Source organism: Megalops cyprinoides, chromosome 2 (assembly GCF_013368585.1).
Source record: "Megalops cyprinoides isolate fMegCyp1 chromosome 2, fMegCyp1.pri, whole genome shotgun sequence".
NCBI lineage: Eukaryota > Metazoa > Chordata > Actinopteri > Elopiformes > Megalopidae > Megalops > Megalops cyprinoides.
Window position 1 is genome coordinate 34,648,884 of NC_050584.1, and position 17,053 is coordinate 34,665,936.

At 45.4% G+C, this 17,053-nt stretch overlaps 1 protein-coding gene across 5 annotated transcripts in view; it reads left to right on the forward strand.

Annotated features, from left to right (window-relative positions):
- The window catches only part of LOC118769189 (arf-GAP with coiled-coil, ANK repeat and PH domain-containing protein 2-like), a 46,910-nt gene extending 36,701 nt beyond the window's left edge, over positions 1–10,209 (forward strand). For 3 of the 5 annotated variants that reach the window (XM_036516220.1, XM_036516227.1, XM_036516235.1), the window contains 14 exons: positions 647–698; positions 1,175–1,275; positions 1,368–1,473; positions 1,764–1,972; positions 2,180–2,249; positions 2,564–2,658; positions 2,773–2,966; positions 3,272–3,373; positions 3,778–3,870; positions 4,309–4,523; positions 4,952–5,061; positions 5,446–5,556; positions 6,264–6,325; positions 9,894–10,209. In XM_036516220.1, coding sequence (XP_036372113.1) covers positions 647–698; positions 1,175–1,275; positions 1,368–1,473; positions 1,764–1,972; positions 2,180–2,249; positions 2,564–2,658; positions 2,773–2,966; positions 3,272–3,373; positions 3,778–3,870; positions 4,309–4,523; positions 4,952–5,061; positions 5,446–5,556; positions 6,264–6,325; positions 9,894–9,997 — 1,624 coding nt within the window. In that variant the 3' untranslated portion in view covers positions 9,998–10,209. The remainder of the gene's footprint in view (positions 1–646; positions 699–1,174; positions 1,276–1,367; positions 1,474–1,763; positions 1,973–2,179; positions 2,250–2,563; positions 2,659–2,772; positions 2,967–3,271; positions 3,374–3,777; positions 3,871–4,308; positions 4,524–4,951; positions 5,062–5,445; positions 5,557–6,263; positions 6,326–9,893) is intronic. The other 2 variants (XM_036516245.1, XM_036516252.1) reach the window with 1 other exon arrangement.
- The last annotated feature ends 6,844 nt before the right edge of the window (positions 10,210–17,053 follow it).

A 17,053-nucleotide genomic window follows, 5' to 3' on the forward strand; every position in this document is an offset into this window, starting at 1 on the left:
GCAGTTCACAGCAGGTACATCACAGCCTCTAGGCTTTGCCCTTCCCCGATGTCCCTCGCCCTCACACTGTGATCACCGCACAGCTGGCAGTGTGTTTTAGCAGTGCAACCGCAACATTACCCAGGCTGTGGTTTTTAGATTTCTTGATTGGACATCATCAGACCAGTCCTGTCGGCACTCCACCCTCCAGTCTCTTCTGCAAATGCACTGTTACCAGGAGCAGTTGATGAAAGATCATTCAGGGACACAGACACAGACAGATAAAACAGATAGAAGTGAAGACGGAGATGGAGGTGGCAAGCTGTTACGGCTATGACCAGTCCTGTCTGTGCAAGCAGAGAGGAAGTGATGACATGGCACTGGTAGCCTGGAAACAGTGAAGTCCAGTAACACTGCTATTGGCCAACAGTCTGTGCAGGATCTCATGTATCCCTCTGACTACTACTTGTCACTGGGCTGGCCCTATGGAGCATTAAGACCGAACTAAAATCATCCTTTTCTTTCACTTTTGGTTAGTTTCATGCATGTCTATATATAGTAGTATTGACTTTAAACCACTTCTTTATTTGTAAATGTTGAATACTGTCTCACTGTGATTTTAGTGTTCATGCAACACAGTATTCATGTGTGGTTCATGTCTTCTTAGGCGGTGGTTCTCCATTCAAAACAATCAGCTAGTTTATCAGAAAAAATTCAAGGTAAGCAAATGTATTTTGGACCCTACAATGAAATATGCATGCATTGTGTATTCAGCTGAAACATGTCTCTTGCATACTTAATGCAATGACTCACTAAATCTTCCACAATAAATAGCCCTGTTTAATGGGCTTCTGCCAGTAGAAAACTTTGTAGACCAGGCTAGCAAATTAATAAACCTTTGCCGCAGTTCAGATAATGTTTATCTATAAAATCAACTTGTGTAGTCTTACAACACATATTACATTTAAGATACCATTGAGCACTCTCTCATAGTTGGTAGGCCTTGCCTGTAATAAGTAGTAAAAATGTTATAAAATGTCTTGCTTCCTTCTGTGTGAGAGCTGAAGTGCCATCGGCAGCACGCTCCATGCTCTGTTGAGTTGCGGTGATGTTTGGAGCTTGCAGGGCTCTGTGTCCTCTGTGTGAGCGCGTTGGCCTCACAGCCGTGTCCGAATCTTCATCCTTTTCCCCCCAGGACCAACCCACGGTGGTGGTGGACGACCTGCGGCTGTGCACGGTCAAGCACTGCGAGGACATCGAGCGGCGTTTCTGCTTCGAGGTTGTGTCCCCCACCAAGTGAGTTACCTCTCCACCTCCACCGCTACCTACGCCGCCGCCCACCTGGGTCCCGCGGAGCACGCTGACGGAGCTCATTCCCCTCTCCGCAGGAGCTGCATGATGCAGGCGGACTCAGAGAAGCTCAGGCAGGCCTGGATCAAAGCTGTCCAGAACAGCATCGCCACAGCCTTCCGGGAGAAAGGGGAGGACGCGGAGGTCAGTGCGGTCAGTGCTGCAAGGGGGGAAAAGCCGGTCTTTCCGTCCTTGCAGACTGTGGCGTTCAGTTAAAAGTAGCTAGGCTCAGGGCTCAAAGGTTGCCAGTTTGATTCCTGGGTGGACACCTGCTGTTGTACTCTTGGAGAAGGTACTTGCCTGGGTCAGTATCCAGTTAAAGAAATGAAAAGGAAGAACATTATAAGTTATGTGAGTCAGTCTGAAATAGAGGGTCTGCCGAGCTAATGTAACGATTCCGACCTTCCCTCTCTGCCGGCTGCCCGCTTTGGCAGAAGCTGGACAGGAAGTCGTCCACGTCGACGGGCAGCCTGGACTCCGGCAGCGAGGCAAAGGAGAAGTCGCTGAAGGGGGACAGCGCGCTGCAGCAGGTGCAGGCCATCGCAGGGAACGGCAGCTGCTGTGACTGCGGCCTGGCCGACCCCCGCTGGGCCAGCATCAACCTGGGGATCACGCTGTGCATCGAGTGCTCCGGCATCCACAGGTACCGTCAGAGACTCGGCACCGCCCCGTTAATGCGCAATTTCCTTTAGGAGGCGGGCCTACGGCGTCACTCCCAGTTTAACATTAACATCCCTGGAAAAACCCAGCTCGACTGCAGCGCACCGTCATCGCGCCCCCTCTTTGGCTTGATCCGCGTCTGACGTCTTTGCCGTTGTGTTAACGCTCCATCCCTCCGTCTCGCTGGCAGGAGTCTGGGCGTGCACTTCTCCAAGGTCAGATCCCTGACGCTGGACACGTGGGAGCCGGAGCTGCTGAAGGTGAGTGCGGCAAGACGAATGCCGCAGAGAAGCTTCACGCCGGGGACGGTGCCAGAGATGACAGATGGCTCATTAGAGCACTCGATATTCATCTGGTCCTTCCACTCCTGCCGCGTGTGAGCCGGGCCTTGCTCAGCAGACTCTCTAGCCCTGACAGGCAGCGAAGACTCATCGCAGTCTCTTGTCTGGAGTCCTGCAACAAAAATACAGATGTATTCCACTGTGAAGTCTCTTTTTGTTTTGTTGTACATCATGTAATGCGTCTGTGCCTAATGCACAGCCTAATGATTGTGGGATTTGTGTCCACCGTACAGCTGATGTGTGAGCTGGGGAACGGAGTCATAAACCAAATATACGAAGCCCGTCAAGAGGAACTAGGAGTCAGGAAGCCACAGCCTGGAGACCCAAGGTACAGCAAGGTCTTCTGGGTAAAAGGCTTGTAATGATGTGCGTACATTCTGAATGTTCTTTCCACATGGACCATCATAGACTGACTCCCTCTCTGTCTTTTTCTGCCTGTCAGACAAGAGATTGAGGCCTACATCAGAGCTAAGTATGTTGACAAGAAGTTTGTCCGGGTGCCAACAGTCGCAGAGCAAAGGACAAAGGTCATAGCCTTGAGCAAGCAAGAGAAGAGGCTGAGCAGCAGTTCGGAGCACCTACCCCCAAGACCACCCCCTCCCACGCCCAAACTGCGGCCCGTTTCCAACATTTCTGGTAAGATCCCCTGCCTCCAGTTAGCTCCTCCTCCAGACAGAGTCAGCTGATATTGTCAGGCCACACTTGTAATTGCTGACAAGTAATCGCTTCCCTTTGTTCTAGCAGTTTCTCTCAGCTCTTTGCTCTCCAAAGCGCAACTAGAGAACTAACACCCATTGCTTATATCCTGTCCTTTCTTTTTCTGTGGCTCAAACCCTTTGCTCTTTCCCTCCCTGTTTCTGACCTGCTGTATGCATCCTCACTAACTCCTCCCCGCCCCCTGCCCCCTGCCCCATGTACTCCAACCACTGACCCCTGAGTAGCGGCAGCCGGCCGGGAGGAGGCTCGTCGAGAGTCTCTCTTCTGTCCCGATGAGCTTGACTCACTCTTCTCCTACTTTGACAACTCTTCAAAGCTGCGGAGTAGTAAGTACTGCTCTGTAACAGTCCTTCCCATTGGGGCTCTCATCTGTCCGTCATCTATGTGCGGGAGCTGCTGCTTCTCACTCAGCAACCCCCCCATCCAGCTGTGTGGATTCATCCGTGCTTGGTTCGGAGTGGGTGGTACCAAACATTCCCGAGGGGTGTCTCACACTTGACTGCATTCAGTGTCTTTCCTCACCAACACCCATGAGAGGACTCTCTCTGTTTCTGTAGTGGATGTGTGTCCCCCTTCATTGCGGCTGTGGCTTTGTTGATTGGTACTGCACACCCCCCACCCCACCCCCCATCCTATGTCCACTTGACAAAAAGGACTGGCACATCGTTTTCAGAGTGAATGCTCTGGGCGGGTGGCCACAGTCAGTGACCACAGCACTCCTGTTTTGCAGAAAAGAGTGCAGACAGCGGCATCCAGAACAGCGCAGATGGGAGCAGGGAGATGCTGGCCACCACGCCCTCCACCAACAGCTTGTGTGAAGCAGGTGAGACATCCCAGTGAAGGAAACACCGCAGTAAACACAAGCATGCACTTGTGAATTGAGCTGCTCGGCGTGACGTGATCTGTGCATCATATTACATTCAGTATCAAATTGCATATGAAATTCTAAGCTTATTCAGCAGATGCACAAGGAAACAATTTCTTAGAAAACTAAATGCACCTTTGTGATTTCTGGATTGTTAGTCTGTAAAGCGGGTGCTTGCCATAATGTTTCTCAATCACTAAAGCTGTCGAGCTTCTGTAATGTACTGACAGTAATGGTGTGTAGTTTCGATAATGTTTCTCTAACGGTAAAAGTTTGTTGTTTCCATAATACTGTTCTGATAGTAAGAAGGTTGTTTCATAACCATAATTGTTACTCTGTCACTAAAGAGGTGCTGCTTTGTGGTTGACATTTCTCTCTCCCCCTCAGAGCCCTCAGAGCCCTCAGAGTCGACTTTGCCAGTGTTCCATCCCAAGAGTGACTCCACAGTGTTCTCTGAGCCCAAAGAGTACTCCCCTGGCCTGCAGCTGTTCTGGGCATCCTACGCCCGCAGCCTGCCCGATATGGCCGAGGCACTGGCCCACGGTGCGGAGGTCAACTGGGTCAACACAGAGGACGACAATAAGACGCCCTTAATCATGGCCGTGCAGGGGGTGGGTGTCCCATGGGCCTCAGGAAAAGGGCCTGGAGGCCTAAGGCTCTGTATTACCAGGGAAAATGTATCAGAACATGGAGAGTTATAGGAGTAGGAATATGAGCCTTTTCAACTGAGCTTTTGTAGATGTATTCTTACCATTGAATTTTATATTTAAATGCCTAGAATTCCACCACCACTGCAGTAATTAAACCAATAAGATATCTTTTTTGGCAGTGTGGAGGTTCCTTTTTTGACCCTCGCCTAACCCCTAACCCTAAGCCACCCCCCAAATCTGCCTGTCAGTTGTCAGTGAATTGTCGTCACTACATACCAGGGGGAGTCTCTTAGATCCAGAGCTGTCTCTGTGGCCTCTGTTTCTCTCAAGCAGCATCCAGGCCCCAGCTCACAGTGTTCTGTTTGTGTGTGACCTCTCGCCTGCTCCAGGGCTCCCTGGTCACATGTGAGTTTCTGCTCCAAAACTCGGCCAATGTGAACCAGCAGGACATCCACGGCAGAGGCCCCCTGCACCACGCCACCATCCTGGGCCACACCGGGTGAGTCGGCTCAGAGATTGGCTCAGACACAGGCCATTTCCTCCCTTTCCTCTGCTTCCTTTATCAAGCGCCATGGAAAATGCACGCTTATGTGCTCTCAGCCAAATAATGCAAGTGACTCATATCAAATCTACCATTACTGTACATTGCGCATGTGTCTGTGTTGGCACTAATTCTGACCTGATGAAGAGTTCCATGTGTTTTGCACATGGAAATCTTCATGAGCTCCAACATTTCCTGGCATCTGACAGTGGAAATCCGTTCATTGAATCAGGAGGCTTAATTGTCATGAATGGGGAGAGACTTGCCATGGCAGTCTCTTTAACTGCAGTGGAGATGGTATGTGTCAGGTACTGACTTCTGTCTCTTTCATCTCTGAACCAGACAAGTGTGTTTATTCCTGAAGAGGGGGGCCAGTCAGAATGCGGTTGATGTCGATGAGAAAAGCCCTCTATCAATCGCCGTTGAGGCTGCCAATGCAGACATTGTCACTCTGTAAGTTGTCTGTGTCCCTATGTGCATAATGAAAATGTTCAGTTGAGGTTTACTAGTAGTACTAGTATTTCTACCATGAGTATTTCCATCCACATCAGTGACAATAGGATTTCATTCTGAAGGAAAACGGAAAGGCATTTTCTGCTTCCAGCAGGTGTCACTGTTTCCTCAGAACGTCACAATAATGTCAACAAGTTAATAATTGAATATCCAGTACTAAATACCTTTAAAATAATATTTTGATTGCCTGTTTATTTTTCCCAAACTGTAACATTAAAATTTTGACATTATAAAAAACTGTTCTTATGTGAAATTTCAGACGCTCTCCAGCACATCGTAGTAAGTCATTTCTGTAATACTTTACTTGCAAGGCACGGAAGGTTGTGATGTTATATTATTTCTTTATGTAATGACTGATAGAGCACTTTAAGCCAGAGAGAATTCTGAGACATCCCCTGGAGTCATGACAGAGTGCTGTCTGGATGGTAGCAGAGCGCTTCAGAGAAGGAAGTGTTTCGCAGGCAGATTGAACGCGGTCCTGGAGTTTTTGGAAATGAAAGGATTTAATGCTATGGTAGCTTAGTCCCTGCCGCAAGCGGTGTTCCAGAAGGGACCCTGTAGAGGAGACAGGATCAAACGAGGTGAAGGAGGTTTGTACCTGGATCAGCCAGTAACGTGCTGTTCTCTTCACTCTGCCCCCACAACAGATTGCGCTTGGCCAAGATGAACGAGGAGATGCGGGAAGCAGAGGGACCCTATGGCCAGACAGGTCAATACAACACCAACAGCCACACTGACATGCAGTACAGGAAGTGCATACAGGAGTTCATAAGCCTGCAGCTGGAAGAGTCTTAACCGCAAAATACAGCATAGGAACCAGTAGCCTGGCTAAAGACTAAAGTATAGACCTGCTCTTGTGATGTCCATGTATATATGTACTTTTTTATAGACCATGTCAGCCAGGTTGTACAGGAAGTTGCACCTTAAATCAGTGCAGAACTGAAAGTGCTGGCCAAAGCCATAAAGCATTATTGAGCTGCAGTGGGGTGGTTAGTGTTGCTCTGTCCTGCTGCATGGGGAAGACACTGCAGTTGCAGTGCATTGTGGAAATATACACATACTGTCATAGATTTGCACACATTACATACTTGTATGGTTCTAACATACGGAGTCCTAATTGAATACTTTGTTGGCAAGTTAGACTCATTTTAACTTTTTATTGTTGAACTGCTGGTCTTTGTAAATTTAGTTTGAGGCGTTTATATTAAAAGATTACTACATTTTTTAGAAAATGATTTTAAAACTATTCATATTTTATTTGTAACTGGAACCATACAGGTGTAATGGTTGTACAGGTAGTTTGTGTGTGTGCATTTCTGTATGAAGTGTTAAACAGTGTTGATATGCAGAAGTCTTTCATATCAGAGTCCAGGGAAAAGTACAGAAGGAAAGGCTTTGATGCAGTATTTTAAATCACTCTGTGGTCTAGATGCACTTTGCACAAGAGGGAGTTCTCCAGAAATGTTAAAGATTGAGATTTTTCCACATGTATTTTGTGTGTGTGGGTGTGGATGTGTGTGGGTGGGTGTTTTGTTTTAGGGGTTATTGTGTCTTTAACACCCTAACAGTATTAATCCCTGATAAGTATGCTTCCCTATACTCACTGAGACTCTGTGGTTTCTTCATGTTTTTTGAGATCTTTCAACATGGATGTTTCTCTCTTGTGTCTTAAGCTTAAGTTTTGCCAGGACAGCTAGAAAAAGCCAGACAGGTTTTTTGTGTGAATAGGTTAGGGTTGGCTTGGTTTATCCCAGGATAGTGGGCATCATCTACTTGAAAAATGACTGGTCAGTCTGACTGGTTACTTTTTCTTGGTTTTGTGCTGTCAGCACAGACCCAGGTGCCTGATTGAACTGGGTAAGCAGGGCTTTGTGCGTTGGGTGAGGTTGCCCACAGACTCAGTCACTCTCTTGCTTCTCAGGAACAGAGAATCTAGGACAAGGTTGTGCATTCTGCACGGCACAAAGGGAAAATTCAAGGGTGCAGATACACTTTTTAACACGCAATCCATTAACAGATTGTAGCTGAAAGAAGGAAGCTGTCTCTTCCCACACATTGCATTAGAGGGTGGGCCTTTTGGTGTGACTGTAACCCGGTCTTCACATCATGCAAGTCATGGTCCTGCTGGAGTGGAGAGATCAGTGTGTGTCAGCCACAAACCTGTGTTACAAGCACATGCCGCTTGTATATATATAATGTCCTGGCACTTACAGGCAGATAATATGTCTGTCCGTTTTAGGCAGAGGTGGAAAACCCCGGCTTCAGAGAGTAAAAGTCCTACCATGCATTTGTTCTAGCCATTTACTAAACAAGGTGATTTCACTAATTAGCTCCTCTACCTGGCCGAAGAGTTGTGCTAATTAAATTCAGCTGGTGTAGTGCATGGGTGGAACAAAAACGTGGCAGGACTTTTACTTTCTGAAGCCGGAGTTTTCCACCTCTGGTTTTAGGTACCGTAATGTTGAGACCAGCTTCTTCTGTCCTAAAGTGGCAGAAGCTGGAAAATCCAGAGTGGTCATCGCTGAAAAGGGCTGTGGACTTGGGCAGAGAGACACCATAGATCCCAGAGCAAATGGGAAGCCGGATGTAGTACCAAGGGCCACCACAGGAGGGAGTATAGCACGCAGCGCTTCATACATTGACAGTGTCGGGCGTAGTATTCTATGCAAGGCTGCCTCAGAAAGATGTTCCCTCAGTCTCTGTGACTGTGTGGCAGTCATGACTGGCAGCCGTTTCATTCCACATCAGCAGAGAGAAGGCCTTTGTCAACCTGGTCACAGTACCAATGCTGCATGTGCTCAGTCACTAAGAGCCGCAGCCACACTCCTCTTCTGTGCTGGCCGTCTTCCCGGTGTTAATCCTCTCTCAGCCGCAGCACCGCGTGCAGATTTTACATAATAAACCCTTCTCTCTCAACCATTCGCTCTTTCTGTAAGGAGCATACAATAGATGAGTTATGCAATATACATAATAGCATAGAGGCAAATGGTGTTCTTACGAGTGCAACATAAATTGATGTTTATAGAGCATACCCCATTACATTAAAACCATATTGAAAATTTACTCTACAATGCAGTCAGTATTATTTTTTGAATATTGTGCTGAATAAGACAATGTATTACAACTGTTTAAAAGTGTAAACCAGCAGCTCACAACTAGCTTCTAAAGTGGGTGGGAGTAAAACTTATGATGATTGTTCTGAATTTATGTGATGGTTGACCAAAAATGGATCAAATTTTGACAGCCCATAATCCATGTTGAACGAAGTTTAATTTGTGAAAAACTGAAAGAACCCTGTGGGGAAATGAAAGAGTGAGTTATTAAATTTGTTTTGAGCATCTCTAAATAAGCAGAATATCACAGGCTTTTGTGTACCAGAATGAGACCAAAGGGTTTTGCTGTGAGCGTTCGTGACTGTGTAAATGAAGCCTGGTGGTGTGAGCGAGGGCCTTTTCCATGTTCTTATCTGACGTTTTCCAGCCTCATGTTCTCTTGTCTGCCCTTCTTCTCTCATCCTGTGTTCTCACTTGTCCTGCCTGTTCAGTTCTTTCTTTTTTCCTGAAATGTCACCCTGGTCTCTGGATTTTTAGTGCCTTTTCTGTTCTCTGGTTTCTTTAGGATGCCGAGGCCAATGCAACTGTATTTTTGTACATAAATCCTGCACTTTAAATACAAACGTGATTGTTAATCAAGCACATCTCCCTGGGCTTTCTTTTCTGCACCTCTCACATCCTGCGCAAACCCCTGTGGGTGAATTACTGTTACTCAGCCAGAGACATACTGCATGAATTCACTCCACCCCAATGAGCATGTCAGCATTAACCACACGTAGAGTGATGTGTCACCAGAATCATTCCGCAAAAGCAAAATGCTTCATGCATACTCTGTCAAGGTGGCGAGCTGACGGTGTGAGTGTTGGTGTAACCTCTGGCTCCGTAAAGCTGACCGCAGGGTTCAGCTCTTCTCCCTTGCGGGGTGTCCTCCTCTAACGTGCTTAACGCTGCTTCCTTCTGCCAAGCCACTGCTGCACTCTCAGGTATGGACCACTTTCTCTATCTGTCCTCGTGTTCTTGTCTGTGGACCCTCAGCCCGTCGTGAGTGACTCTGTCTGTGTGCATGTACATGTAGAGTACATACGGAAGTGAAAAATGCAGTGAGCCTTTCAGCGGTCGAAATGCCCACATTGCATGCAGGCATGAGTCTGGTTTGTTCTGTCACATTGTGAAACTCCCCAGTCCGGTTGTTATACCATTGCTTTTGTTCTTCCCCCGTTGCAGGAGACGAGACCTATCAAGATATTTTCCGAGATTTCTCCCAGATGGCGTCAAACGACCCAGACAAGCTGAACCGGTTCCAGCCGTATGATGCTCAGAAGCTGTGAGAAAGGGCACCGGCCCTGGACTTGGCAGCGGACCGAGAGAGGTCTGGCGGGCGCCAAGCAGATGCTGTGCTGTCTACCTGTCCAGGCAAAGGCTGCCGTGGAGTGAGCATCATCACAGCACTGGCCCCAGTACCTTTGACTATGCTCCTCTGAGAGGACAAGACTAGTCATAATGTGCTTTTAATAAATTATTTTTGATCGATTTTAATAGTCTACTGCATTACTAGCTTTTTAACGTGTATGTCTCCATGACAAAGGAAAATAGGAATTAAATTCAATTACAAATGAAATTTCAATTCAAGACAGAAGTTTGAAAAGGTTTGAAGTCACAGTGCTTGTCACAGTTTGAAGGGTAATTTCAGGTCTGTGAAACGTTGCAAATGTGACACACGTATCACACTGAAAGATGAAGGACCCTTTATTTTCTTCTGCCCACTCACCATTAAGTTTACATTGGTTTGGCTGTTTGCTGTGTTGACTGGACCCATGTAGTTAACTATTAATCATGTTTCCTTAGACACAACAACAAAAGGAGAACATACCCAGAACTTTTTTCTTTTAAAATGTTCACGGACTTGTGTTCCAATCACCGTTTCCTTGAGTGCTACAATTCAAAATGTTTTCACTTGACACTGACATCTGTGTATGGGAAACCAGGTGATGCAGTATTTATTTTATTTTCCACACTATCACAACACCTGTAAGTGATTATGTCCTTGTCTTTTTCATCATGACTGTGTGTTTGTATGTGTGTGTGTGTATTTGTACGTATATACTGTAGCTATATTGTAAATATTCAGTGAAGTGTCCTTTCTTGTTAATGGCACAGAATTCATTCTCCGAGACTAGAAACGAAGGTACTATAATTAGGGTATCTTAGGTGAAAAGGTTACCATATCCTTACCAGTGGTCCAGTTATTTACATTACAATATTCCTCAGTCTGTTTGTCTGACAGGCATTTACAGTGTGGTCCAATTCATTTGTAGGTGGACATTCAAGCTACCATAAAGCGGACTCACATTGAGACATTCCGGAACACTCAAATCCTCTTCTTCTGAAGGTTTTGCAGATTACCAATCACTGTCTGACAGTGTTTAGTCAGTTGTAAAGAGTCCATAAGTCATTTACATTAAGATGTGCACAAGAAATGTTGTAAATCTGTACAATGTAATTCAATGCCTAAATCCTGTTGTGTTCAACACATAAGCAGTAATTTTTCACAGTGACTTACCTCCCAGGTTGGCTTTGTTGTAATTATTATTAACAATCCAAAAGGTTATAGTCATTAGACCATTTTATATTTATGATGTATGTTTATGTAGGGAATCAAAAATGTATCCGTTTTTCATGTAGTGGGTTTTTTGTCTTTTTTGCAAGGGGGTCACAGACTTTAACGACCAGAAATTGAAAGCATGTCTTTTTAGAAAGCATGTAATTCTCTTTAAATATCCAAGGCTTCAGTGACAGCCTGTGGTCCCTTGGTCACGTGTTCACTTAGTTTGCTGCGTTAGCAAATCCATCCAATTTGTGAGCTGTGAAAGTAGGGAACACGGTTTGCTGGGTCATGGTTTTGGCGCAGGGAAGAGACAGAGAGGAGAACAGAGCCCTCCTGTTCAGTAGAGGGTACCACACCACCCACGTGATGGAGTGGCAGTCTGCCCATCACAGCCCCACCTACTTCAAGCTAGCACTTTTCCGCAGTGGGGTCTGTGTGTCATCGGAACACTGTGGGCTCACAGGTAACACAACCACGCGATACACACTGGACCAGACCACGAACAATCTCTCTAATGAAGACGAGCACAAAGTCATATCTGTGAGACATGCTCACCATCAGAATGTAGTGGTTCCAGATTCCTGATTTATTCATCTCTCTCTATAGGGTGGTTCTGTAATGTCTTCCAAATACATCTTATGGAAAAGAACACACTCGACCTTAAAATGGGATGTGAATTGTATATATACTGTACATAATCTATGAATGCTGTACATGCCTCAGAGAGCCTTGTTTAAATGAATGATAGTGGTACTGGAATCATTAAAATAAGCCTTTGAAAGTAAATGCTGGTGATTTTTATTGTTACTGTTTTAGAAAAACAGCCTCCTTTTATCACACTGTTGAATTTACTCCGTATAATCAGCATCATATTTCCAGTAATCCATGTAATTGGTAAGACAAATGACTGCAATTACAATAAATTATGGTGTGTAAATTTGAATTGACAGTTTTTATTTGCAATATAATTTTGTGATGCATGCTTCTGTCGCTGTGATTCAACAGTTGGAGCGCTATATTACGAGCATATACAACCTTCAGAAAATTTAAATTATCCAAATTTTATAGCCAGATTGAAAACATGCCTTTTTATCATAATAACTGTCAAACCCAGGGAGGCATTTGTGTTATGCCTGGAAAAGCAGGCTGACAGTTTATTATTTGAATTTCATCACACCAACTGATTAATATTAATGTTCTTTTTACTATTAGGGTGTCGTATTGTTTTGACCAGCATCAGAACACCTTCAGCTCACAGCAAGACTGTGTTACATAAACAGTTTGACTGTCTGTGACTATTTGTCTGCTCTACTCGATTCAATATGGTATCCCTTTCAGTTTTTGGATCATCCCCCTGGCTGTTCAGGCAGTCAGAACAGCAGTGACATCATGGAGAGGTTAGTCTGGCTTGACCTTCAGCATTATTGATGTGTCGCCTCCTTGGGGGAAAAAAAAACTGCACCATTACTTCTCTCCCCCACGAAATCACAAGAGCAGCCAGCGCCATGTGTTCACTTCACCGCCGTTTACATGCCAAAGCCGATTCGGCTCAATGCCTCATTAAACGCCGAGCGAGTTCCAGCGCCAGGGCTTAAGCAGTAACAAGCAGAGCACCTCATTATTTTGGTATTGCTTATTATTCTTTTTTTCCCCCCTTCGTCTTTGAAAAGCCCCAGATCAAGTGGCTCGATGGTAGCTCTTGGCTGCAAAGTAGGCCGCTGCCGTGACAGAGGACACGGAGCATCCCTTGAGCCGCAGCAGCTCTGTGGGCCAGGCTGCACCGGGTGACAGCAGGGTGCCCAGCCTGCCTGGCAGGGCTGCGGCTGGAGCTGAGGAAGCCCGCGGTCAGCGCCCCGCTGAGACGCGAAGAGCCACCCGCCGAGGATTTTCCCCTCCATATAAAGGGAGATGTGCACAAATGCAAGGGGAGGCCAAGCCCCATTAAAAACATTTGTCCAGCATTCTGTCCAAGGTCACGGTGCAGCGGCAGTGCTGGCTTCAGCAGTCTGTTTTTTCTGTCTCTGTAGAGCAGATGCTGACAGCCTTACGCATCATGGCAGCCTGACAGTGAGTGAGGGGCAGTGTTGCGGCGCAGAGGTAAGGGGCATAGCTCCTGACCCAGAAGGCTGCTGACTCGATTCACAGTTAGGGCACCCTTGGACAAAGTGCTGGTTTGTCAAATCACCATACTAAATAATCTGTATGAATGGACATTTAGAAGAAAATGAATCCATGCAAGTTGCACCAGATAAGAGCATCCTCTGTGCTAATGTAACACTGTGCTGCTCTCAGGATCCTGCAGGCAAACACTGGTTAAGCCCGTTGTTTTATCTCCCTTTCATAGTAACTCAGTTTTCTATAAAATAATTCAGGGGTGGCTAGGGAACCATACCTGTGATAAGCAGATTACAGGTTCAGATTGCTGGTAGGGCTCTTGTGTTCTATCCTTGACCACAGAATCTGAGATGGTTCAGTGAAAATCCAGCTGTATAAATGACTCTTTGTGTGTTGAGTTTAAGGTATGTAAGTCTTCCTGGATCAGAAAGTAATACAATTGTATTCAAGTCACTGCCCAAGGGAGTGAAAAGACACATTTTTGATGATAATCACCATAGGTATTTCCCTGTCTGACTGAAATACTTTGTCTCAAATTTTTTGGTAGGTTGAGACAGAAGTTAAACATGTCCAGTGCCTTCTGTGTTTCCACTCTTCTGAGAAATGTGAATCACCCTTCACCCAAACAAGCAGCAGACATGGGAAACCTCAAAGGCACTCCTTTGAAATGTACGGTTTTATGACGAATAAAGGTTTGGCTGCTTTTCACCAATCATATCCTCTGTGATGCTGTCAAAACATCACCTCCAACAGCCATTTTGCCATTTATATTCTACCCGCCGTATTCTTGGCCATCCGGTAATTCATATTTTACTCTGTTGATCATACAGGGGTACAGAATATACTTTTCAACTGATAATGGTCCTGAACCTGAGCGTTGGTGATCGTCAGCTTTTGTGTGGAACACTTGAGTGATTAATTGATCCTGTTACTCTAGCATATTGTAATTTTTAAATGGCAAAGATCAAGTTAAATTAAATAATATTACTAGTAGAAAAGAGGTCATTTTTTTAACAATGATTTCATGAGAAATCGAGAATGTTCGACAATTATGCATAAAGACAAGATTATTGCCTTTTCGTAGCTCATCAGCTGTTACTGCCACACACTACATGGAGCTACAGCTTATCAACTCTGTGGAGTAGGGCACTGCGTGGTACTTATTTAAAGCACAGGTTCTCTAACTGTGGAAATTTGTAGGGTAGCAGAATTTTTTCCATGACTATTGAACATCAGGATGTGGTCTCAATGTTACTTGCTTTAATGTGTTTAACGGTATTTGAATGTAATGGTTTACATATTTGTTTTCCATAATACTGTAGGACAAAAAACAGTTGAACAATAGTATTCTTTTCAGTTTGTCTTGATGTGTGATTTATAAGTGGTTTCCAATGTATTCATCTCCAATCAACCAAAGCTTGTATAACATCTCGCAGTAGTCAAAGGTGCTTATCAGTTTCTATTCAGACAAAGCTTGTTTTTGAAAACTGATATAAACAGGGAATTGGGCAGATTTCACATGAAAAAGGTAAAGGGCGAGGCTAAAGTGCCAAGATCCCTTTTGAACAAGACAATTGCTTTACCACTGACATTCAGTGACATCAGACATCAGCTGTCCAATGTAGACATCAATGTAGACTTTTGCAACAGCCCTACCTACCCAGTGGTTTCTTTTCACCCAGGGCCTGACAACTTTGAATGGGGATTTTCTTGTACAGCAGGTTTGAAAGAATGGTTAGCGTTTCATATTTTCTCCACATTTTGCATTTATGTAAAAGGAGAATTTAAACAGTCTCGAAGTATTTTGTAAATGATGATGATGGATGGACAGAGGGATGAATGGCTCCAGTGTTAATAAATGTGTGCTTCCACCTCCCATTCTGCCCAGTGCAGACCGAAGAGAAAAATCCGTGTTGAATGCTGTCCCCCCTCTGTTCCTCCTCTGCTCTGCTCTCTCTTCCAGTCCTGCTGTTTATTTCTGTAGCTCCTGTTCCCAGAATGGGCCGGCTCTGACCAAGTGGACTCTGCCAATAGAGAAGACACTTCAATAGAGAACCCCCCCCAGAGGCCAGCTTCCATCCTCTGGTGAGCAGCCAGCGGCAGGGTTTCCAGCAGGACGCCCTGGCTGGAAAAAGCATGGCGCCCAGGACCCCAGTCTGGCCTCCAGCTGTATTGCAGGACTGGACATCACAAGGATGAGAGAGTGCCAGTGGGTCACACTCCCAGTTTTCAGAATTTTACCATCTCTTTTGGGCACACCTGCCAGTACTAAATACCTACAGTGATTTACACAGCAAGTGTTGACTGGAGATAACAGAACCTGTCCAAGTAATCGTGTCTAGGGGGATGATGAATTAATTTTGGGTTAGGGTTAGAGTTGGACAGGATCACTTTGGATTAGACTGCCTTCAAAACATCTTCCTGTCTGCTGCCAGTTCCTTCCAGGTTTAAAGGGGAGTAAAGGGTGTGCTACGTGTGATGCTAAGCTTAGTTTGTGCAACTCAAATGCACATATGGTACAGTTTGAATTTCATCCATTCAGGAGGAATTGGGTTTGTTGATATTGTTTTCCATTGAGTGGACCAAGCTGACATCTTCCTGTTTCCAAATAGTCACGGAATGGTCATTCCATCATTTAGAGAAAAAAATTACAGTACCCTACATCTCACCGTTCATGACCTTGTAATGGATGCCGTACAAATTGAGTAACCGAGACTCTTCCTCGGCAATCTGCCCATTTCCCTGCCCGAGAGAGAAAACAACTATCGTCTCATCAAAACCGGATGAACCGCGAGTCCATTAACGCCTCTTCCCCAAGCCGGGGTAAACACAATGGCTGGGAACTCTCTGTGCAGCCAGGCGTCTTCGGAGAGGGAAAAACAAACCTCCTGTTCCAGTATCCTCTGCCACCCCCTCAAACCCATCACAATTTCACAGTCCAGCTCTAGTTACCCCAGACGCCCTCTCACCCTGCTTTTACTTCAGGGGGAGAAAGCAAGCTCCTTTCCAAACGCTTGAATCTAAAAATCTGACCTGCCAACATCTCACTTGGAAATGGTTACATGTTTGCCAGTAATCGATGAACTAAACAGAGGGCTGCAACACTGCCTTCTAACAGCATGGCATCTGCAGTGGCTGCTGATGTCTGCTTGTACTGTTAGCTGTTCAGGTTAGAAGTAAGAACTTGTACACACGTTAAAATACCCTTGTGAGAGCAGACATTTACACAGCCTGGAGTGTTTTCTGCTTTACCTTTTTAAATTATAATAAGTTGGAATAGTAGTCTTTGATTTTTCAGACTGACTTGGCTGTGTAGGTGGCTGGTAATTCATAACCAAACATTGTATGCAAATACCGGAAGTAAGGAGATTAAGCAGTGTGACAATACCGTTCTTGCATAGCTTTATGTGATCTGAGGGAGCTCTTACCATGTATGTCAGTGATTCATATGAGTATATGGAGATTTCCACTGTTGTTCTGTAAAGCTGGACCCATACTTGTGATTCATTTAATCGGCAAATGCATAACATTAGGTGAAATTATGAAGTAACTACAATGTAGTGTGACCTTTTGTGTTTTCTGGCTGGAATCAGTCCGACAAAGAGGTCCAGAATAGCAGTCTCCCTGTGTGTTCTGTGCTCAGATTTATCAGATTTACGAAGCA